This window comes from Sinohyriopsis cumingii, chromosome 4, assembly GCF_028554795.1.
Source record: "Sinohyriopsis cumingii isolate HCF-2022 chromosome 4, ASM2855479v2, whole genome shotgun sequence".
NCBI lineage: Eukaryota > Metazoa > Mollusca > Bivalvia > Unionida > Unionidae > Sinohyriopsis > Sinohyriopsis cumingii.
Window position 1 is genome coordinate 55,866,338 of NC_142964.1, and position 26,088 is coordinate 55,892,425.

Genomic DNA, 26,088 nt, shown 5'->3' on the forward strand with positions numbered 1-26,088 from the left:
CCAATTGCAAACAGCATATAACCAGACTTGCCATCATGATGGCAGATCAGGTCCTTTATTGTTTAGGGCATTTCGGACTGTAAGCAAACAGACCAGACCAACAGCTACTGACATAATATGAAAATGATATTGTCTAGACGTGAGTGGAGCTTCCTGGATATGTGACCTGACTGATGTTACATGATGACATAGAGATGGGAGATACTCTTTATTGTGCACATTCTTTGTTTGTGCAAATTCCACAGTTAGTTCAAATATTTATTGATAATGTCATTAATTCAAATAATACAAGTAGAAATCAGAGAGATTTTGAATAATGAGTAAGTACCATGATGAACATTATGAACACTTTTTACCTTTCTTCTTGGTTTTTCATAATGGAACATTTACAAAAAAACAGTTGTTGTTCTTGTTGCTGTAGGGTTTAACGCCATTTTTCAGTACAAGATAGGCTATACATGGCAGCCAGTATAAATGATGGAAGAAGAACCCTGGAAAACCCTGAAAGAACCACTGACCCACGAGAAGCTACTGGCAAGCTTTCTCGCATAACCACATTAGCCGAATCTGAGACTCGAACCCACACAGACAGAGGAGAGATGGCAGTGATCCATAATGGTGAGTGCTTTAGACCACTTGGCACTCTGGGCCCAATAAAAAACCAGAAGATAATGGTGGTTACAACAAAATATCTTGCCAATGATTTCAAACTGCTATGGGCATAGTTTTAACATAGTTGACCTTGTGTCTTAAATATATGTTATATAAAGAACTTGATACATGAGTGGGTTCAAAGATTTGCTGTCTATTATGCCATGGCTGAATAGTCTCTGCTGCTCTCAGTTGGGTGCAAGTTATACAATGGTTAATATACAATGGGCAATACAGCAGATATTTTACAAAAATTTCCAATGCCATATCATCCACGCTAATTTTGATATGGGCAAATATCCTGCTGTTGATATAAAAACCTAACAATATCCGTAACGTGTGTGCCTAAAAATGAGCATTTAAATGGGCAAGAAATAAATATAAAATTCACTTGCCTGTGTGCAAGTTAAGATTCTAAAGGTTATACAGTGCAACCTTTCCTGCACTTAGTGCAGGTGGGCTAAAAAAATGTCAAGACTTGAACCATTATCCACAAGTATGTGCATCATTCTCAGAAAATCTGTGCCAAAAAGGAAATGCTAGCTAAATATTAGTAACTAGCTACACTTACAATGAAAATATTTGTGTTAGTAATAAAGTTGAATGTGATCTAGACCTAACCGTATTACGCAGAACCATTGCAATCTTATGTTACTTACCAAGACCTTGACTTTTGACCCTTTAAACTCCCTTCATCAAGTGGTATCTTTCTTAATTCAAGAAATAATAATAAATCAAACATCAAATTCCTCCAATGTAATTCATATGTTCTTCCAATAAATTTTACTTGTTCTGTTTTGTCTGTATATAACTTTATTCTTTATCTTTTGCAAAAATATTTAATTCAAATGTTATAAGAGTACTATTAACAGTATATTATACACTTGCCACATGTTTAGCAATCTGCATGTATGCATTAATAGCATCTCAATGACTTTTAACCTGCTCAAAACTGGGAACTAACTATCTCAATTTTGTTGACAGATAGTGTATCCAATAACCTATATTTATTTGGGCCATTGTCACCTGGACATTTATACTCTCTGATACAACAAATGAGGTGTATTTCCTTCCCACATTAGCAAGTCCCTTTCAAATTTTGGTGTAAGAGTCATTTTACTGAAACCCTCTCTGTGACCCTGACCTTGAACCTTCTGAGCCCAAAACTCAACAGGTTCTTTTCTCACCATATGTACAAAGTTTGGTCCTTGCATGATCTAGACCTAACCGTATTACGCAGAACCATTGCAATCTTATGTTACTTACCAAGACCTTGACTCTTGACCCTTTAAACTCCCTCCATCAACCATCAAGTGGTATCTTTCTTAATTCAAAAGGAAGCCATCTGCAAAGCCTGATTTGGAACTCAGACCAAAACAATAATTACTTTGGGATCCATCATTTTTCCTCAAATAACTGATCTTGACTTTTTATATTTTGACCCCAAAACTAACTGGTTTCAATGTTTCTTCTTTTTTTTAATTATAATTTATAACCAACAAGAAGCCATCATAAGAAATTTTCATGTTAAAATCTCATGTCAATATGATTGGTTAGAAGGAGTAGCGATGCCAAGATTATCCATACTGAATGTCACATTGTCAAAATTTGCATTCTGGACCAACTAGACATCACAAGATTTCTTTTGGTGGAAACCCAGTGCCAATATCACCATCCATCTGGGAGCAGCTGTATCAGATTATCACACTGTCCAATCTGGTGGTCAGATCAGCATCATTTTCATTTGGGACAAACTAGACGTTATAAGAAGTCTTCTGGTGAAAACCTACATAGATAAAACTTTCTGTTTAGAACAAATAGCACTAAGACTTTCAAGATGGCTGCTATAGTGGCCATATATGAACATCCATTTTGGAGAAGCAGTAATTGCGATTTTCAAGATGGCTCTGTAGAGGCCACATTGGATATGTGAGCAGCACCATTTTCATTTAGGACAAACTGGGATAAATGTGTGTGTGTGTGTGTGTGTGTGTGTGTGTGTGTAAAGTTTCATGGCAATCCTCCAAGTAGTTTAGGAGTAGTAATAAGAAACTTGTGCTAATGTATGGATGGATGTTAGATGTAGGACAATGGACAATAGGCCATCCCATAATCTCTTTTGGTCTATGACCTGAAGAGCCAAAAATCATTTGTTGTTGGTTGAATATTTTAAGAAAAAAAAAACAGCTGTTTAAAGGTCTGTGTATTTTCATTCATTCTTGATGGTACATCAGCATTATTTTTCCAACACCTTTATATGACAGGATCTTTCTATAAAAGTTGGTTAAATTCTGTTAAGTGGGACTTTATATTGATGAAGCTGTTTAAATATTTTTCTACTTTTAGCAACAGCAACCATATCTGATGCTTGGTTTGCAACACAAATTCTTAAGTCCTTCATGTGATAGTACTCTCTTTATAATTTGGTCAAATTCTTTCAAGTGGAATTTTTAAACAAAATTTGTTCCAATATTTTTTTCAAGTTTACCTTATTGGAAATGGCCAACCAGTATTATCTGTATCAACAGGTATAATTTGTAGCAAAGTAAAAGCTCTTAATAACATGTAATATTTGTACAATTGGGGCTAATTCTGTTAAGCAGATTCAAAGAGGAAAATATTTTTAAAAATCCAAATTTTTAGTAACAGCTGCCGTATCTGATTGTGTAAATCTGAAGGCCCTTATTGTGTAATGAACTCATTTGTGAAAATCTGATTGTATAATGAACTCATTTGTGTAAATCTGAAGGCCCTTATTGTGTAATGAACTCATTTGTGTAAATCTGATTGTGTAATGAACTCATTTGTGTAAATCTGATTGTGTAATGAACTCATTTGTGTAAATCTGATTGTGTAACGAACTCATTTGTATAAATCTGAAGGTCCTTATATGTAACGAACTCATTTGTTTAAATCTGAAGGCCCTTATTGTGTAACAAACTCATTTGTGTAAATCTGATTGTGTAACAAACTCATTTGTGGAAATCTGATTGTGTAATGAACTCATTTGTGTAAATCTGAAGGCCCTTATTATGTAACAAACTCATTTGTGTAAATCTTAAGGCCCTTATTGTGTAACAAACTCATTTGTGGAAATCTGTGTAATGAACTCATTTGTGTAAATCTGAAGGCCCTTATTATGTAACAAACTCATTTGTGGAAATCTGATTGTGTAATGAACTCATCTGTGTAAATCTTAAGGCCCTTATTGTGTAATGAACTCCTCTGTGAAAATCTGATTGTGCAATGAACTCATCTGTGGAAATCTGATTGTGCAATGAACTCATTTGTGGAAATCTGAAGGCCCTTATTGTGCAATGAACTCATTTGTGGAAATCTGAAGGCCCTTATTGTGTAATGAACTCATTTGTGGAAATCTGAAGGCCCTTCTTGTGTAATGAACTCATTTGTGGAAATCTGAAGGCCCTAAATGTGTAATGAACTCATTTGTGGAAATCTGAAGGCCCTTATTGTGTAATGAACTTATTTGTGGAAATCTGAAGGCCCTTATTGTGTAATGAACTCATTTGTGGAAATCTGAAGGCCCTTCTTGTGCCATGAACTAACTGTGGAAATCTTAAGGCCCTTATAGTGTAATGAACTCATTTGTGGAAATCTGAAGGCCCTTCTTGTGTAATGAACTCATTTGTGGAAATCTGAAGGCCCTAAATGTGTAATGAACTCATTTGTGGAAATCTGAAGGCCCTTATTGTGTAATGAACTCATTTGTGGAAATCTGAAGGCCCTTATTGTGTAATGAACTCATCTGTGGAAATCTGAAGGCCCTTAGTGTGTAATGAACTCATTTGTGGAAATCTGAAGGCCCTTCTTGTGCCATGAACTAATTGTGGAAATCTGAAGGCCCTTATTGTGTAATGAACTCATTTGTGGAAATCTGAAAGACCTTTAGGTCAGAATGGTTTCTGTCAATTTTTGTTAAAATCTGATCAGCAATGTTTGAGAAGTCACTTAAAACTTGTTATATATTTAACAAAATCAGCCATATTTAATGATGGATTAGCAACATCCTAAGCTGGCTATCCCAGGATACTTTTTTTGAAGATGGTCAAAATCTGTTGTGAACAGTTTTTTATTGTTGATAAGAAGTCATTTAAAGACTTTTCAAATTTTAGTAATGACATTATGTTTAATAGTAATAGGCACCACTTGTTCAAAACCAAAAGGTCAGTTATGCCTGCATGTTTTATGTAAAATTTGGTCAAATTCTGACAGACCTTGATGCTCCCTGCAAAATTCTGTACAAATTGGAGGAGTGTTTTTGCTGTAAATAACTGTGAATGGACAATACCTGAAGGACAATGTACAATGGATCTGCACACCATAAGCCCACCCAGTTTAATGACTGCACAAGCAACAGTGGAAAAGAAACTCACCTGAACATCAAAGGTATATGAGGTCAATGACGTTTAAAAAGCAGACTACAGTAACCTAAATCTGACTACAGGATGTAGTACTCCAGAGGATCTATGTGCATACTATACTTCATGACAGTAAGGAAATAATATTATTGTCTGGGAAACTTATCAAAGTAAAACAAGTGCACATGGTCACTGAAGCATGAAAATTAGGCCACACTAACCTATATTTTTTCTTATGGTGTTGTACTCCTCAGAATGCATGCACATAGCAAGTTTCATGATTGAGCAAGCAGCTTAGTCCAAGAAACTGACCACATGTACATGGTCAGTAAATCTTGAAATGGAGGCCACAGTGACCATCTTTAAGTAAGCTGCTGTATAGTAAGTTCCTCTGAATGTGTACACAAATCAACTTTATAACTTTGGAGGCAATAGTTTGCAAGATCTGAGATAAACATAAATGATGTACAGATGTTAATGCTAAACCGATCATAATGACTTTGAAATTGGTGGTATAGCTTAAACTCTCTTGAATTGATAAAACATTTGGCTCAGTGATATGCACTTACTTCTGGCTTCTCATTTTTGTCAGTATCTTCTGTGATTCTGGGGCTGGAGGCAGATCGAGGCAGGTTGTTTGTATCACTCGTCTCATTAGCTTTATTTAATGACTCAATCACCTGACTTGTGCTTCCTGTTTTCCGCAGACCTGATCGCCATGATGGGATATGATCATTATCGGCATCGAAGGGATAGGAGTTTAGTGTTACCTTTGGTACCTGTGCAACATGCATAAATAACAGCTTCAAAAACAGCAGAGCTGCAACTAAAATGCTAGCACAGCAGAACAAAAAACTGGCATAAAGGGGTAGGGAAAGAAATAAACAAGGCAAATTTCAACACTATAATGAACAAACAGGAAGAAACTTTTCTTGTAATTTACTTTTCAATAATTTTACATGCATTATTACACGTTATAGTTTTTGTTCTTTATATTCATCCGAAACACATCAGTCAAAGTGTCTGTTAAAACTGATTAATTTAATATCAAATGAAAATAATCTTGTTAGGTTGAAGGCAAACCAATTTTTATATTCCTTTTGAATAAAGCCTTGTAAATATCAGTGGATTATTTTTTAAAGGTTCAATAATAACCTTACATATACATGTATTTTTCAAAGAATGCTTTCTGGGACTTCAATGCTATTATTACTCAAATAACCCTAAAAAGTAGTTTTCATGGCAAAAATCCTGCCCACTGCATGCAATGAAGAAATGTTTATTGTAAATCAATCTTTGAAATATACTCTATCCCTTTAAAAAATGTGGCATGCAGGATTAAAAATGTATGGATGGACGATCTTTTCAAGCTTTTCTGCTGAATCTAGAAAACCTCTTTTGATACCATCTGTAGATGCATCAAAGTTGGATTCAACAGCAAACAATCACAGACCCAGATCTGCCTTCATGTAATGTGCCAGTACCTTTTGGTCCATGCTGTTTGCTAGGATTATTCAACAGTATATGACAGCAGTTCTGATTCTGATGCCGTTGCTGTTGTTTTGGTGTTGAATGACGTATCTCATTACAAGATAGGCTATACATGGTGTCCAGCATAATTGGTCCAGAAAGGAACCTGGAAAAGTCCTGGTAACAATCTCCAAATCATCCGAGTTACCGGGAAGCTTTCTCACATAGCTACATCGGCTGAGAATGAGACCTGAACCCATGCGGAGACAGGTGAGATGACAGTGAGAGGTAAAAGGCAAGAACTCAGCCACCCTGGGCCACAGTCCAGGTACTATGCTGTTTGCAGTTGGATTCAACTTGTATGCAAGTATATATGGTAATTTAAGTTCAGAAATGGAGTAATCTGAGTAGAAGTATAATGCACATCAAAATAAACACGTGTATAAATTTAGATCTGCTGTTGCAAAATGAAGCAATAAATCTGGATCTAAACTGATTTACATACCACACATACCAGCTTATAAATCTGGTCTCACTGCAAACAACATAGACCAAGAACTACCCGCTGACCTAGCTCAATGCTGTTTGTAGCTTGATTCCATATATACAGATACCGACTGAAGAATACCACTGTCAATGCTGGTTTTTAAGTAATGGTGTATATGGCCAAATACTATCACTGGTTTAAGTTCTCTATCTCAAACAGCAGTATATTGTAAACTAAGATATTCAGGTGTAAATGTTAATTATTCAAAACAAAATAACAAAATACATGTACATGTATTTGGTAATATAGTTAATTATATACAATGTGTTACTAGAGTTAAAAAGTTGGTTTGGAAACTTTAACTGTCATTGTCATTAGAAGTAAACAGGATCCATTGTCCTTCTTTATGGTGGGTGGGCTGAACACATCCTAGGGGGTAATCATACACAAATTATCATGCTGAAATAGGGTACTGATCTAAACAAGATTTGTTTTTTGTTTTTCTTTGCTTTAACTCATTAACCACAGGGGCCTCATTTACACGACAGGAGGTAGTAGCCTACTGCCAAGGTCAGAAGCATCAAAGTAATGTATGATAAACTAAGGTGGGTGGTATTATAGAAAAGCAGACATGTAGCTCTACATTGATACCAAATACTCTGGACGTTCTAGCTGCACTACAAAATTCAGAGGGAAAAACAATTTTTTGGATCTGATTTTTTTTCCACCAAAAATTTGCCTGTGGTCGGAATCTGATTTTGTCTCAGATTTTAGACCTTTTGGCCTCAGATATAAGGCAGACTGGTCTGAACTGCAAAGAGACAGGTGAAACTTAACAAAAGTAGGATAAGATGGGCATTTAGAATAAAGAGTGGTCTCAATACGAAAATTATGGGTCTGTTAAGCCCAAAAAAAAACGAACTCCAACTTTCACCCTTCTGCTCACGTGCGAATGAAATAGCCAATGAAAAACGATGTTTCTAACACAACTATGAATTAGGTTAACCTGAAATCTCTTGGAAGTTGATGTATTAGGATGTATTCAGAAATAGTCCCCCAAAATGTGCTTCCTACTCACATTTCAGGGGAAAACGACTAAAACCTCCAGGGGTTAATGAGTTAAGAGTACAACCACAGAAATGGTTAAATAGAGCAGTGTTAGTGTGTATTCTAGTCAAATGTAAACACCAATGAAGATGAAGAATACTGTGTTAATGTATAACACTTAGAGAACAGTGTGCATCATACTATACTATTTTCCTACAAGAAAGGACCAGCAGAAATCTAGACCTAATAGTGCACAACAAAATTTGGATCAGAGAGTACAATATTATTGCTAACAATATAGATATTTTCCAATTTGAGAAACTAAAAAATACATTTTGTAAAACAATACAGAAAGGTTTTAGCTGTGTATCAGGAGGTGAACTTCGGAGAGAACCAACTACAAACTTTATTTCACACAAACTTAACTTCTGGGTTGTTTTATCATTACAACGACTTGCACTTGTATTTGAAACCAACTGAAAATGGCCAAATGATCATTAAAAATCTAATATGTGTAATTTATATGTGTGCTTCAAACTATGAACTGTAGAAAAATTAGACACTCAAGCTTTGAAAAATACTCAAAGAAAAATATAACAAAATTGTTTTTCATAATACCCTTGAAAGAAAATGCTTGAACAGAACAGAAATTCTTCTCTTTAATTTTTGACAAATTTGAAGATTAACTTTACCTTTCTTTCTATTTGAAAAAAAAGATTAACATCACAAATGAAGAAAAATTCTAAATAAAAAAAATGTCCTTACATAATGAGTCAGCAGATCTGGGCCTGTGTAGTTTGTCTGAATCAGCAGAACAACATAGACCCTGACCTGCCAGCACAATATATGATGTCAGATCAGGGTCTATATTGCTTGCAATTGGACCTGATTTATAAGGGAGTATGCAAATACTTATTTATAGGCAAGGAAGCAATCTTAAAATGCCTATGGATGCAAGAATTTGTAAGAAGATTGAACAGGAAAATCCTTAGTTTTTACACTGTACAAAACTGGACGAATACTGAGAAGATATCTTCCTCCAAAAAATCAGATCACCTCTATTTTCATTTAGGACTACCTAGACATGTGAAGTCTTCTGGTGAAAACACCAAGGCAATATGACCTTCTGCTCAGGGGAAATAACAAGGTACAAGATGGCCACTGTCAAAGACATATTGCATAACATATTGATACCATTTTCATTTAGGACCAACTTGCCACCATAAAAAGTCTTTCAGTGAAACTCCCATGCTGGTATAGCCATCCATTCAGGAGAAGTAGCAATAACAAGACTCTCAAGATGCCATATTGGATATCAGATTGGCACCATTTTCTTTCAGACCAACTAGATATAAAGAAATCTTCTGATGAAAATCCTGTGGCAATATATCTGTTCAGGAGAATTAATAATAATAAAGTTGGACTGCCTGATTTTTATTTTTGGACCAACTAGACAGCATAAAAAAAATCTTTCAGTGTAAACTGCATGCTGATATAATCATCCATTCTAAAGAAGTAGTAATAACAAGGTTTTAAGATGGCCACTGTAGGCATTGGATGCCTGAGCAGCACCAATTTTATCTAGGACCCATGGAATGAATACATGTGCAAAGTTTCATGGCAATCCTCCAAGTGGTTTAGGAGGTGTAGTGATAACAAATATGTGCTAAATGAAAGACAGATGATAATGAGCAAGAAACCTGACAATTAAAATTTCAATATAAACTAATATGTTAGATTCATCAATATTTGGAAGACATCAGATCTAGGCATATTTAAAAATAAAAAATTTCCTTCCAAATAACAGCTGGTAAGCTAGTTTGGCACCAGAATTTCCCATGCAGTCACCAAATTTTGCTATTACAGCTATTGAGCTGTTGGATTATCTAGTGCAATGGGCTGCACTCTCAATTTTCCGTTCTGGACCAGATACCTTTCAAATTTAGTCAACACCTTTTAACAACAACTATTTTTTTACCTAATTTCTCTCTTTCATTGAAATTTTCCTTTTCAGATTTTAAAAAGTTATAAAAATTGCTTAATTATGAATTTCTGCATGTTCTTTTGTTTATAAATTCAGTTCATTTAATTAGTATGCAATCCATAAGTTATGTTACACTAAATGGCATCTGGAACTTCAAGGCAAATAATCTGATGATAACAGGACAAGTCTAGAAATTACCAAATATATTGCTTTTATTAAAACGAATTGCCACCTGAATGTTTTGACCATAATTTTAACCATTGTTCACAAATGTTGTCAAACTATATAACAAAAATTATGACTTTACATTGCCAGGGAAATCTAGACACTCTGAAGATTTACATGTTAGCACCAACATGTCCTTTTGGAGATTTTGACACCAAAAATCTATGTGAGCTTTTCTACAAATTTAGCTGCATGTCATAGGATCATTAAAAATTACCCTTTATTCTTTTCATGAAATCTTGTATTTGCATTATTTGCTGGCTTTTCTTATATATGTACAGCCTTATTATGTACCTGACTTTGTCCAAAATCAAGGTCATGGTGTACCTGACCAGTAACATTTATCTTTTAAACAACATAATACATAGCTAATATTTCTCTATCAATGTAGATTAAATATTCAGATCATTATCAATGGCAGTAAATGTTTATCTGAATCTGAGTCTAAGACATTACATTTTTCACTTGGAAATTCATATACTTATTAACAACTTTTAATGTTTTATAGGACACTGACCTACATCCTGGATCTATTATTCTGTCTTAGCTTTTTATATAATGTTTGTTACTTAAAATATTACTCATTCTTGCATTAACATCAGAAGCAGAAGCAGTCTTATTGTTCAGTTCCGTTTTTAATTTGGTTGGATTTTTTTACTCAATGGAAATACAAACTGCTCAATAATATTCTTTGACTAAAACTTTAATTTTGAATTATAGTAATTTCAGACAAGGAAAGTTGGTTCTGATAAGCTAGAGACTATATTGTTGTAGGTCTGATACACTAGAGGCTATACTGTTCATTTTGTATAGTCAGTAGTTCTGATAGGCTAGAGGCTATACTGTTCATTTTGTCTAGTCAGTATTTCTGACAGGCTAGAGGCTATACTGTTCATGTTGTATAGTCAGTAGTTCTGATAGGCTAGAGGCTATACTGTTCATTTTGTATAGTCAGTAGTTCTGACAGGCTAGAGGCTGTATATACTGTTCATTTTGTATAGTCAGTAGTTCTGATAGGCTAGAGGCTATACTGTTCATTTTGTATAGTCAGTAGTTCTGACAGGCTAGAGGCTGTATATACTGTTCATTTTGTATAGTCAGTAGTTCTGATAGGCTAGAGGCTATACTGTTCATTTTGTATAGTCAGTAGTTCTGACAGGCTAGAGGCTGTATATACTGTTCATTTTGTATAGTCAGTATTTCTGATAGGCTAGAGGCTGTACTGTTCATTTTGTATAGTCAGTAGTTCTGACAGGCTAGAGGCTGTATATACTGTTCATTTTGTATAGTCAGTATTTCTGATAGGCTAGAGGCTGTACTGTTCATTTTGTATAGTCAGTAGTTCTGACAGGCTAGAGGCTATACTATTCATTTTGTCTAGTCAGTATTTCTGATAGGCTAGAGGCTATACTGTTCATTTTGTATAGTCAGTAGTTCTGACAGGCTAGAGGCTATACTGTTCATTTTGTCTAGTCAGTAGTTCTGATACACTAGAGGCTATACTGTTCATTTTGTATAATCAGTAGTTCTGACAGGCTAGAGGCTATACTGTTCATTTTGTATAGTCAGTATCATTTAATGCTGGTAGGCTTGGTTTTGGCAACTGAAAATTCAAACCTCGATGTTCTTATCAGAAGTGAAATTTATATTTGGAAAACTGAATTTCCATCACTTGATCAGACTAGAAGAGAAGATTTCAATTCTGCAGATTTGTTGAATATTAACTCATGAACCCAGCATGCCATATTTATGAGTCATGAAACTGCACCCTACTTCTGAGCTCTCTAATGTCAACACAATTTAAGATACACCAAAGCATTGGTTCTACTGAAACGGGCAAAAATCTAGTTGTAAAATGATACCAAATAAACTCACATTAGAAATAAAACAGTTTTAAAAAAGTTTGAGACCCAACTTTTTTCAGGACAAAAATGACCCAGAACCAGAGTTTGTGTTTGGATTTTAGACTTTTTGGCCTCAAATGTAAATCAGACTGGTCTGAAATGCACTCTGACAGGTGAACGATTATCAAAAATTAGGATAGGTTTCAAATCTGGAGTACAGTGAGGCAAAAACAAAAAAAAACATGAAAATCAGGGGTCCTCCCCCCAAAAAATATATTCAATTTTCATCCTTCTGCCATGTGCAGACATAACGGCCAATCAAAAACAACAGCTTTTATACCCCTAAGCATTCAGTTAAATTAACAGATGTTTCTGGATCAATTAAAAAGTAACCTCACTGCATTTTCTACTTCTATTTCAGTCAAAAATGAAAAAAATTCAGGAGGTAACAGGTTAAATAAATGTCAAAAGTTTAATATTAATAAATCTTAACATCTCTGAAACAATCTGAACTTGGCAGCTATGCTGGGATTTTAACTTCTAATGTAAAAGTAGTCTGAAATATTGAAAATTTGGTTGATTAGGTCTATCTGTTCATTTGTCTATGCCCCTCATCAATTCAAATATTCTTTAAACATGATTACTTGCATGAGAGCACATGGGCAAGCAGCATTTTAGAAAGTGCTATTCAATCAAATGATGTTAATACCATACTTCTAAACTAAATTCATCCAGTGGTATATAATTTTGCTATGTCAAGGCTAACTATCTGTATCATAGGCAAACCGATCTCTATTATAGCCAACCTATTCATATCATGGCCAACCTTCCTGTATCATGGCAAACCTATTCCCATCATGACATACCTATTCCCATCATGACAAACCTATCCAAAAGCAGGTCAACCTTCCTCTATCATAAAACATACTGTATCATGGCAAATCTATCCCTATCATGGCCAACCTATCCCTATCATGGCCAACCTATCCCTATCATGGCCAACCTATCTCTACCATGGCCAACCTATCCCTATCATGGCCAACCTATCTCTATCATGGCCAACCTTTCTCTCTCATAAAACTTATCCTGATCCTCATTTCTCAAATTTAATGATTTAAATTGTGCTCCCTTAAATGCAGTATTAAGTTTTAAATGCACTAGCCCTGATAAAGTAACATTATTTAAGCTAATGATTCTGGTCAGAATAGGTCCTTTCTTGTAGGTATACATGTTCAAACAGCAATATGAGGTAAATGAAATCATTTATGCCACAGAAACTTGGTGGAGATCTTTAACCAAACCCAATAACTGTTCTGACGAAAGTTTGATTGCATTAAAAGTCATCAGTTCTTGTGAAACATACCTGTGTAGATGTTGGGACTGTAGGAACACTGGAAGTTTTTGTCAGAGGTTGTTTTGATGGAGGCACCTTGTTTGTATCATTCTGCTTTTCCTTTTCTTCCTTTGTCTTCTCTTCGATTAGATCTTTCTTTATGTCTAAACATTTTTCTTTTTCTTTTATTTTTTCTGTCTCTTTTTCTTCTTTCTCCTCTTTTTCTTTTTGTTTTTCCTTCTCTTTTTGTTTTTCAATATCTTTGCACTCTTTTTCATTATCAATCTTTTCCTTTAAGAAAGAAAAGAAAAGATGCATTTTTAGTTTTCGTAAGTAACCTTAAAATGACATACAACCATGATGCATCTATGCTGTTTTGACATGCTTCTCTTAATGGCTATATAGTTCTGTTTTATTTGTGGCCATGTAACTGCTTAGAGAAAACTGTACATACACATTTGGTTACATCATGCTATATTCCAGTTGCACTTACAAATATTGGTCTAACTAATAAAAAAGTTTAGTGCGTTTCAATAGAAAGCAGTAAAAGACCATTAACACAGACCTGTTTATGCTTTCTTGGCTCCAACAGTCGCCCAAAAGCAGTCTGTCCATAGTTTTCAACAGCTGTCAATAGTATTATCTATAAAGCTGTCAGTGGTATATTTACAAAGCTGTCAGTAGTATATCTATAAAGCTGTCAGTGGTATATCTATAAAGCTGTCAGTAGTATATCTATAAAGCTGTCAGTAGTATATTTATAAAGCTAACAGTTTAACAATAATAAACTTCATCCAGAAATACATTGTCTTTAATGACAATGACAGAATACATAGATATCTGTTTCTTTTACCATGAAGAGACACACCTTTCCTAAAACCAGTACCACTCTACCTTTTCAAACTTTATTCTTAAATAGTTTACCTTCCCTACTGCGATTTTGCTGTCCGGAAACATTTTCTTTAAATCTGGTAAAATAAATCAGTTGTTTTCAACGGCAAGTTTACCTTAGCCAAAAGCTTACTTATCATCAATTTCCGTTACAAAGTTGCAGGAATAAGATAAAAATTATACATGCAGATATTATATTGATTGATGAAACATTGTTATTGTCAAGACTTATCATGTTATAAGAGTCTATATTTCACATATCTAGCCAGAAACTTGTTTAGGCAGTATCACTTTGATCACCTCCAGGTCTCTTTTTTCGAATCTGAAGTAATTCAACTTGCACTGGAATGAAACAAGGATGTTCTGAATGTGATGTATATTTATACTGTGTGCTTGACCCTTGTCTACAATTGAGGATAATATTTTTGTGCATACCTGATCTTTGTCTTGTATGTAAACTATAAATAGGTTGTTTACTGGGGCTTGAGTTCAAGAGCCAGGCTTGATTATTACCTGAGAAGATTTTGGAAATGAATTTGCTTACAGCTTCAGGTAATTTTCCATTAAGATGAGTTTTTAACCCAGAAAATGTTATTGTAACGTTGGTCAAGTTGGAATTATATAAGTTTAAGATCAAAAAGATTATTCATTCCTTAATTTCAGTTTATTTACTGTTGTGTTCAGATATATCTGAATCATTTTTTAAATTATTCACTGGAATTACATTGAAAAGAGGCAAAAATGTTTCACATGGGCATGCCACATGAGAGGTAAGTAATTGCTTAAGTTTTCCTAGAAAATAACAAGCCTACTGGAACATTAACTTTGAGAATTAAACCAATTTCAAAATCAGATCTTACAGGTGTTTAATTCAGCATGACCACATCAATTCTCACTGTTCAACCTCTCTTCAATTTAATCATCATATGTGTTCAAACATAATGTCCAAATGATAACAGTACAGGCACAGTTGTATCATTACATTAGGTACCATAACAGTACAGGCACAGTTGTATCATTACATTAGGTACCATAACAGTACAGGCACAGTTGTATCATTACATTAGGTACCATAACAGTACAGGCACAGTTGTATCATTACATTAGGTACCATCAGATCAATCTTCTTTAGTCTTGTTCAACTGAATTTCTCACATGGCTCCATGAGATCTCAGCCAAACAAGGGTATGGTAAAATCCTAATTTTCCTACTAATGCCGGAATTGGATTTTCACATCATTTGTAAAAGTGATTTGATTGACTGACAAGATCAGGTCATATAATACATCATGAGATTGCCATTTTCACTAAACACTGACTAATTGAAACATGTCTCCTGTGTGTGTGATTTGGATTTTTAACATATCTTTAAAATTGTTTTTGTCATATCACTATAATGTCTGCAGTGTGGAAGTTTATAGTGATGTCTAGCACTGGGGCATCATGCCACAGACATGCCAGATGATGTCCCAACCAGACACATTATCCAAACACAAGGCTGACCAGTCCTAACACTGACCTCTTAATGCTGAGTGCCTATCGAGATAGCTAATTGTACCATTTTTATAAGTCCTTGTTATGACTCAGCCAGGGTTTGAACCCATGTTCTCCCACATCTGATGTGGGCACTCCAACCACTAGGTCACAGGAGTGGTTCAAAACATATATTAAGCACACACTGTGGCTATTACAATGAATCTGGGTGGAACTGAAAATTTGGCTTCTATAATTTTTACTGTTGAGCCTCTTTTGAATTTAAACACCATATTTGCTCAAGTGTAAAATGTGCCCAAATGGTAACAGTACAGACACAGACGTACCATTACATTAGGTACCAACAGATCAGAGTCTTCTCTAGTCTCTTTCAACCATATTTCTCACATGACTCCATGACATTTTGGCCAAACAAGAATATGGTAAAATCCTAGATTTCCTACTAATGCCTGAATTAAATTTTCCCATCATTTGTAAAAGTGATTTAATTGGCTGATAAGATCAGGTGATATAATACATCATATTACATGATTGCCATTGTCACTTAAACAATGACTGACTGAAACATGCCTCCTATATTGGCATATGTAAAAAAAATTTGGAAGTGTCGTGGAATTCTTTTATTCTTAGTTTTAATCTTACAATAGGATTTTGGCAAGAATGATCACAGCAAGTATATTAAGAAAAAGTCTGAGTTAGAGAGAAATGTGTTTGTAGTTTGGTTTGTACAAAATCTGACCAAAGCATATTCTAAATAGTGAAATCATTAAGCACTGCAAAAGACTCAAATGGTGATGTCACAGAGCAACATCAAAGTTACCTACTTTATTTGTTTTTGCAATCATTTTGAGGACCAAACAGCATAGGCCATAACAAACAAGTGGTACTTAGTACAGTACAGCTGGCAATAAAATGTCCTCTCTTGACTACACATTACACACATCTCGATACTACTGAATATCTGGCAATAAATTGTCCTATGTACAGTACACATTACCTGCCAGATACGACAGCAGATCTGGCAAGAAACTGTCAGCTGTTGAGTTCACATTACGCACTGCCCAATACTACATCAGCTCTGGCAAAAAACTGTTATCAGTTGAGTATACGTTACATACAGCTTGAGATGGTGCTTCTAACTTGAACAAATAAAAGTTGTCTAATTTCTAGAAAAAAAATCGGGCTATATTTTCTTTTACTTTGGCTCAAAACGATAACAAAAATTTACTACTATTCGATTAGTGTGTTTTGACAATTTTAGCCACACTGCTATGATGCATGCAGTGTGACAGTTTATAGTATGTCTAGCAGTGGGGCATCATGCCAAAGACATGTAGCATCAATTCCAACCCAGTCACATTATCCTGTCACCAGGCCGACCAGTCCTATCACTAACCTCTTAGTGCTGAGTGCCAAGCGAGGCAGCTGCTGGTACCATTTTTATGTCTTTGGTATAACTTGGCTTTGGTTCGAACCTGCGACCTAATGCATTTGAGGCTGACGCTCCAACCACTAAGGCCAATAAAGTGGGCTAATCAATTACAAACCTGATTTTCATTTAACACTGTACTAAATAAATATAATAATATACATATAGGAATAATACTGTAACTTGTGCCTTTACCCAGTACCTGTTAACTGTTTGTTTTGCTGGACATGTCTTTTCATTGACATAAAAATTTACACTGTCAGAACCTATATAACTTCCGATCTTTGTAGACCTGTATAATATTCTGTACAACTACATTGGTCCTTTAAGTCATAAATTGCAATATGTCAATACACTTGTATTGGCAAATCTGAAAGCTTTTCAACATATTTCATGGTTTTGCTTTTATGCATCTCTAAGAAGGCATATGAAAATAGGAAATCTGTAAAACTAACAGGGCACTGATAGAATTTATCTGTTGGTATTTTGTACATGCATGTATCATGTTCACATCCATTTCAGTTATATTTACATATTTTGTGCATGCATGTTCATGTCCACATCCATTTCAGTTATATTTACATATTTTGTACATGCATGTGTTATGTTCATGTCCACATCCATTTCAGTTATATTTACATATTCTGTACATGCATGCTCATGTCCATTTCAGTTATATTTACATATTTTGTACATGCATGTGTTATGTTCACGTCCATTTCAGTTATATTTACATATTTTGTACATGCATGTGTTATGTTCATGTCCACATCCATTTCAGTTATATTTACATATTTTGTACACGCATGTTCATGTCCATTTCAGTTATATTTACATATTTTGTACATGCATGTGTTATGTGTCATGTCCACATCCATTTCAGTTATATTTACATATTTTGTACACGCATGTTCATGTCCATTTCAGTTATATTTACATATTTTGTACATGCATGTGTTATGTGTCATGTCCACATCCATTTCAGTTATATTTACATATTTTGTACATGCATGTGTTATGTGTCATGTCCACATCCATTTCAGTTATATTTACATATTTTGTACATGCATGCTCATGTCCATTTCAGTTATATTTACATATTTTGTACATGCATGTGTTATGTGTCATGTCCACATCCATTTCAGTTATATTTACATATTTTGTGTATGCATGTTCATGTCCATTTCAGTTATATTTACATATTTTGTACATGCATGTTCATGTCCATTTCAGTTATATTTACATATTTTGTACATGCATGTGTTATGTGTCATGTCCACATCCATTTCAGTTATATTTACATATTCTGTGTATGCATGTTCATGTCCATTTCAGTTATATTTACATATTTTGTACATGCATGTTCATGTCCATTTCAATTATATTTACATATTTTGTACATGCATGTGTTATGTGTCATGTCCACATCCATTTCAGTTATATTTACATATTTTGTACATGCATGTTCATGTCCATTTCAGTTATATTTACATATTTTGTACATGCATGTGTTATGTCCACATCCATTTCAGTTATATTTACATATTTTGTGTATGCAAGTTCATGTCCATTTCAGTTATATTTACATATTTTGTACATGCATGTGTTATGTTCATGTCCACATCCATTTCAGTTATATTTACAAACTTTGTACATGCATGTTCATGTCCATTTCAGTTATATTTACATATTTTGTACATGCATGTGTTATGTGTCATGTCCACATCCATTTCAGTTATATTTACATATTCTGTGCATGCAAGTGTTATGTTCATGTCCACATCCATTTCAGTTATATTTACATATTTTGTGCGTGCATGTGTTATGTGTCATGTCCACATCCATTTCAGTTATATTTACATATTTTGTACATGCAAGTGTTATGTGTCATGTCCACATCCATTTCAGTTATATTTACATATTCTGTGCATGCAAGTGTTATGTGTCATGTCCACATCCATTTCAGTTATATTTACATATTCTGTGCATTCATGTGTTATGTGTCATGTCCACATCCATTTCAGTTATATTTACATATTTTGTGCATGCATGTGTTGTGTCATGTCCACATCCATTTCAGTTATATTTACATATTTTGTACATGCATGTGTTATGTGTCATGTCCACATCCATTTCAGTTATATTTACATATTCTGTGCATGCAAGTGTTATGTTCTTGTCCACATCCATTTCAGTTATATTTACATATTCTGTGCATGCATGTGTTATGTGTCATGTCCACATCCATTTCAGTTATATTTACATATTTTGTGTATGCATGTGTTATGTTCACGTCCACATCCATTTCAGTTATATTTACATATTTTGTACATGCATGTGTTATGTGTCATGTCCACATCCATTTCAGTTATATTTACATATTTTGTACATGCATGTTCATGTCCATTTCAGTTATATTTACATATTTTGTACATGCATGTGTTATGTGTCATGTTCACATCCATTTCAGTTATATTTACATATTTTGTACATGCATGTTCATGTCCATTTCAGTTATATTTACATATTTTGTACATGCAAGTGTTATGTTCATGTCCACATCCATTTCAGTTATATTTACATATTTTGTACATGCATGTGTTATGTTCATGTCCACATCAGTTATATTTACATATTTTGTACATGCATGCTCATGTCCATTTCAGTTATATTTACATATTTTGTACATGCATGTTCATGTCCATTTCAGTTATATTTACATATTTTGTACATGCATGTGTTATGTCCACATCCATTTCAGTTATATTTACAAGCACTATGTCAAATCTTAAATCCAAAAAGGAAACTAGAATCTCCAAAAACAAACTCAGAATGAAAAAAAAAAAGAAAGAGCTTTTTGTATGTGAATTTTGTAAAAAGGGATGGTGATTAAAACCGAAATACGGTAATTTCTGATGAAAATGCACTTGTAAGCTGATAATCTACTGGGTGATTAAAACAGAAATACAGTAATTTCTGATGAAAATGCACTTGTAAGATTATAATCTACTGTTGCACTATCTGCTGTTAACTCGCTATTACATCTTTCTTTTATCTTTGCTATTAAATTCCTAATTTAATTTTTTCTGTTAACTCATAAGTACATCTTTCATTTATTTTTGCTATTAAATTCCTAATTTAATTTTTGCTGTTGACTCACTAGTACATCTTTCTTTTATTTTTGCTATTAAATTCCTAATTTAATTTTTGCTGTTAACTCACTAGTACATCTTTCTTTTATTTTTGCTATTAAATTCCTAATTTTATAAATTATAAATCTGCATTGATATCCCTTCCTTTATTATACTACAGATCATGATGACTGCAAGTTATGACCCTGCAAAAGTTTTAAGTGAAGTATTTGAAGAGCAAGATGTGCCTGCAATGAAAGTGTAACCAAGGAAGTACCACTGTAAGACACCATTTTTAGTTCCATTAAAAAATTGTTTACAATTATAATTATAATGTTCTAAAATATATCACTTTCTCTCTTTTACCACCAAAGTACTGAAAATATTGATATCTGCAACGACATTTCAGGCAATGAATTTTACTAGCCAATATACTTCACTCGTTCATCACATCATAAGGCATTTTGCCATTATATTATAATTCTGTGCCGTAGCCCTTGAATGCGAGCAAACAAGTACCAGCAATGAATTTGCATTTGCAATACTTAACACAACAGCACAATATTTCATAAAGACTATTGTGACAGCACTGGATTGATGTAGGTTATCTCCCTTATCTGAGTCATACTACAACTTACTTGTGGTTTGAAAAGTGTGTGATCAATCAATGCAGGTGTTTGATTGGTTATTCCTTTATCATTCTCTTCACCATTGAGGATTTTAATATTTTCTTTCTCTGGTGACTCAGATGTTTCTTCAATTCTGGGCATATCATGCTGGCGAATTTCAACTGTTGCCATGATGGGTGGTTTGTCCCTATCTCGAGGCTGCATGCAGGGAGATGGAGGCAGACAGGTTAGTCAACATTAAAATAAATTGATTAAAAACAAAATAAACATATACAAATTCGGTGAATTTTCATCCATTGCCTTACGTACTGTGGTAATGCAAAATAAGTTAGGAATCTAGGAAATGGAATGCAAAACATCCTCTACTGATAATAAAATAGTACACTATAATGATGAAATGTTGCCTAGTCCAAATTATCAGCCATTACAGACTAAAAGTATGCCCTCGATGCACAATTTATTTTACATAAAATTATCAGTTATCAAGACCACTATTTATATGTACAAAATTAATGACTTCTTATGGGTTCAGATAGTCAGTGTTTTATTGCATCTCAAGTTTTCTCCTGTTTTTTAAAATGCTTCAGAAGTAACATAGAAAACAGGAAAATTAAGCAGAATTAACTTTTCTTGTTAACAATGGGGACAATAATGAACTAGACACAATCACAAGTTGTAATGAAGGTAATTACACATGAATGATTTTCTTTAAATTGGGAAATTCAAAGAAATGAGTCACTTAAGTAGACCGACATTCTACTTTCCAAAAAGAATTTCCAAACATTTCAAGGTAAGATCACCATTTTCACCAACTTCATTTAGAACCACTAAGATATCATAAGAAGTCAGTTGGTAAAAAAGTCTATCACATGACATCAATTCAAGAGGTGTAGCCATAACAAGATTTACAAGATGGAAGTTCGATTGGTATCAATTCTATTCAGGACCAATAAGACACCACAAGAAGTCTTCTGGTGAAAACCTTTTGTCAATATGTCCTTCCATTTAGGAGGACTAACAAAAACAAGATGGCTACCATGCTGGCCAGATTTGAGATCCAATCATCACTATTGCCATTCAGAACCAACCATATTATAACAAGCAAGAAGTGTAAATAAGAAGATTGTCAAGATGGCTACAGTTGTGTCAAAAATTTGATTTCTGAGCTGCACCATTTTTATTTAGGACCAACTAGACATCATAAGAAGCCTTTTAGGGAAAAACCCATGAAGGTACGACCATGCATGCTGGAGTAGCAATAACATGATTTTCAAGATGGCCACTGACGCAGCTATACTGGATTTCACAGCAGGATCATTTTCATTTAAGACCATTAAGACATCGTAAGAAGTCTTCAAGTGAAACCCAATGTCAATATTACTTTCTGTTCAGGAAGAATAGCAATAACAAAATTTCAAGATGGCCACTGTGGCAGCCAAACTGGATGTCCTTGAAGCACTATTTCATAATAGACCAACTTGACCTTGGGGAAATGTTTGTCAACTTTCATGGCAATCCTTCAAGTAGTTTAAGAGAAGCAGTAATAACAAACTTGTGTTCATGGATGCATGGACAACAGAAAACAGGCTATTACAAAAGCTCTCTTGGTGCAACCAGTAGAATTAAAAAAATTATTTAAATGTGACCATGACATTTGAGGTGGACCCAAGAAAACTTATAACACATACTAGTTGTGTGACAATTAATTAAAAAACATAATGGACTGAAAAATTCAAATGATCAAACATTTGATTATATATAAGTGTATGTACTGGGTTTGATAGATTTGATGGCACGTCAGCTCAATACTGACAATAAAGTGTTGACAAGAAACAATGTAAAGGTTACAAACTGCACAAAACATAAGAAAAATAAACATTTAAAAATAAATGCAAACATGTAGTCAAGGTGCAGAGATTAAAAAAGAGACAAAGACCCAATTATTTAAACATATTTTATATTTACAGCATAAATTGAAACTATACTTCTTGAATATTCACTAAAACAAATGTGGGACACTAAGACAAAAACAGAATCTGCTAACAGTACCAACCACTAGATTTAAACTTTCTAAAAACAAAAAGCCATGCTCATAACATTAGTACACAATGTTAAAACAAACTTCAATATGCATTATACTACGTATACAGAACTGTCATTTAAATCTATACATTACTAAAGTATATATGCATGAAATTCACAAAAAATGCTGCTAGAATATTCACAAATCACATGCCAGATCCCCTCATTAATATGCCTGGATCTCAGTCATGGTGGAACCCATCTGGTACTTTCATTTCAAGTCTGATATAAATCTGATCAGAAATAAAGCTTCCAGAATGACAATAAGCAGGGCTTGCAGTACACTGCATATCATTCTGGTGAGTACAGACTGTATACAATTTACACTGGTGAGTACAGACTGTATACAATTTACACTGGTGAATACAGACTGTATACAATTTACACTGGTGAGTACAGACTGTATACAATTTACACTGGTGAGTACAGACTGTATACAATTTACACTGGTGAGTACAGACTGTATACAATTTACACTGGTGAGTACAGACTGTATACAATTTACACTGGTGAATACAGACTGTATACAATTTACACTGGTGAGTACAGACTGTATACAATTTACACTGGTGAGTACAGACTGTATACAATTTACACTGGTGAGTACAGACTGTATACAATTTACACTGGTGAATACAGACTGTATACAATTTACACTGGTGAGTACAGACTGTATACAATTTACACTGGTGCTGATGATGACCATATAGTCTTTGGAAGTGAGAGTTTCCAACCTTCAAGCAATTTTTGTTGAAGTCTTGTGTTCTCTACAATCTGCTGAGATCACTGCCTAAGTGATGCACGTTACAATGTAAAGCCCAACCCAGTTTACCTGCTTTTAAATTAAGGATGCATGTTAAAAACTAAAACCCACCGCCAGCTTACCTGGTTTACATTGGATGTCTGTTTATTAATCTCATTCTGCTTCTCTGCAAAAGAAGAATAAAAACAAAACTTTAGTTACTTTTCCTAAACCAAGAGGAGAAGAAGAAAAGTGATAGTTAGCCAAGATGGTAGGCCAAAACAAATCCTGTGTATACTATAAATTTAACACCTAAGGACTGTCAAATGGTCAACTCCCCAAAAATCTAAATGGATACAACTTTATATGGGCTACCATCTGAGGTAAAAGTAGGGTATATTTCATATGGACATATACTACTGTGTATACCTATCAAAAATGCTGGATTGTCACCAGGATCATAAAGCATGCATCGTACGTAAATTTTAGTAACCATATGCATTCAGAAGATTCCTTTAGTACACCTATCTACATCCCTGCCTTCGTTATATCAGACAGAAGCTGTATGCCTCTGACCAAGTATTTGTACTTAACTGTAGTGATGTTTATGTAGCCTAAAAATTATTAAGGCTGTAATGTTTACCAACAGTTTTAAAGATGTATACGGTATTCAATAACTAATACTACTTGATCAAAACAGCAGGAAACTCAACCTTTCCCCTGATCAACACATCAGTTTTATGAAAGACACTGGTGATGTGCTTGATATACATTAATCTATTTTATTTTGCTGTACCATTTTTACCCGCTTATTATGACAGAATTCAATTTGTAAAAAATGTCTTTAGTTGAATATATCTATCTGTTAAACAACACTGTGTGTGTGTCTGTGTCTCTGTGTGTGTGTGTGTGCAAACAAAATGCCTCAATATCTGGCTGCTGTTGCAGGATACAGAAAAAAATCTGCTACTTTAATCTGTTATGCAAAGATCTAACTAACTGAAAAAACAAACAATGGAATCGATTCTTTGTTTAACCAACTTCAACCATTAGATTTTACCTAAAACATCATCAATGAAGTTGACTGATGCTGGGTGGACAATTGCTGTTCACACAAAAGTGTCTGAATAGTTGGACATTAATTATGCATGACTTTTGAGAATACTGGATTTGTTTAATTCAACAATTTCTGGATTATTTACCTGACAAACATCTGTATCAGCTGACTAGATTTACAAGATGTCGATTCAGTGGTTTTATCAGAAAATCAGTGAAGTGTGAGATTTAATAATCTGTGGTAATTATTGTACATACACAGTGTTTTACTAATATTGTCCCTCAACCAACAGTTTCAGTATTTTACAGCCATGTTGTCCATTTGGGATTAAGCATGCATGGATGAAATGAGACATGCTTTAACAGGTATTATATATTTTGAAAATGGTTTCACATGAATGAAGAATCGATTTGAACAAGTATTAAATCAAATTTTCATTTATAGTATCATTTCTTATTTCTTTCGTTTTTTTTTAATAACAGTCTTTAAAAACAAAATGTTTTTTCTCCTTTCATCTCTATCCTCAGTTTTCTCACAACATTTAGATTTGAGGCAGCGACCAGATATTGTATAGATGTGTGCAATGAAACAGTACAAAATGCTGTGTAATTCTCTTTTCTAAATGTTTAAAATAAAACTGGTGTAATAGCTAATATTTTTAACCAGATTACATCAATAATGCTGATTTATTTATTGTTGATCTCTAGGATTGAAACACAGATAAAAACAAAAACTAGGTAGAGCTTATTTATCTCATGTAGCCAACTTTCATTGGGTCTTTAAAATCGTGTTTCAGAGCAACAAAGAAATCCTTGAAAGTTCCCATGCCATGAAAATTTGTGATACTACAATATCTGAAAAGTAAAATCTGAACCAATCTGTCAGAGGTTTGTAGTGCAAGAACCTTGGTCTAACTGACTAGCAGTGGAAATGCACTGCAAATCTCTTTTTTTTTTTACAATGACTTATAATAATGTACAGAGATAGTTAATAATTAAGTTTCCAATTTTCTGCCCTGTGAGAGAGTACATCACATATATATTTCATATGTGGATAGGATATTATTTCTGGGATTGTCTTGAGGGGTTATTAAAAAGAGAAAACAAACATTATTCATCAAGACATAATTAAACAACAGGAAAGACAACCCACCAATCAGACAGGTGGAAACGGGGTCATCATTAGAGGAAGGTCTCATGTTGGAGGACAAGTTT

General features: G+C 34.0%; 1 protein-coding gene across 12 annotated transcripts in view; it reads right to left on the reverse strand.

Annotated features, from left to right (window-relative positions):
• LOC149801204 (protein phosphatase 1 regulatory subunit 12A-like) overlaps positions 1 to 26,088 on the reverse strand; it is a 264,345-nt gene that overhangs the window by 137,965 nt on the left and 100,292 nt on the right. For 7 of the 12 annotated variants that reach the window (XM_089955251.1, XM_089955258.1, XM_089955253.1 and 4 more), the window contains 4 exons: positions 23,961 to 24,004; positions 21,003 to 21,191; positions 13,451 to 13,711; positions 5,600 to 5,809 (listed from right to left, as the gene is read on the reverse strand). In XM_089955251.1, the coding sequence (XP_089811377.1) occupies positions 5,600 to 5,809; positions 13,451 to 13,711; positions 21,003 to 21,191; positions 23,961 to 24,004 (704 nt within the window). The remainder of the gene's footprint in view (positions 1 to 5,599; positions 5,810 to 13,450; positions 13,712 to 21,002; positions 21,192 to 23,960; positions 24,005 to 26,088) is intronic. The other 5 variants (XM_089955260.1, XM_089955259.1, XM_089955257.1 and 2 more) reach the window with 2 other exon arrangements.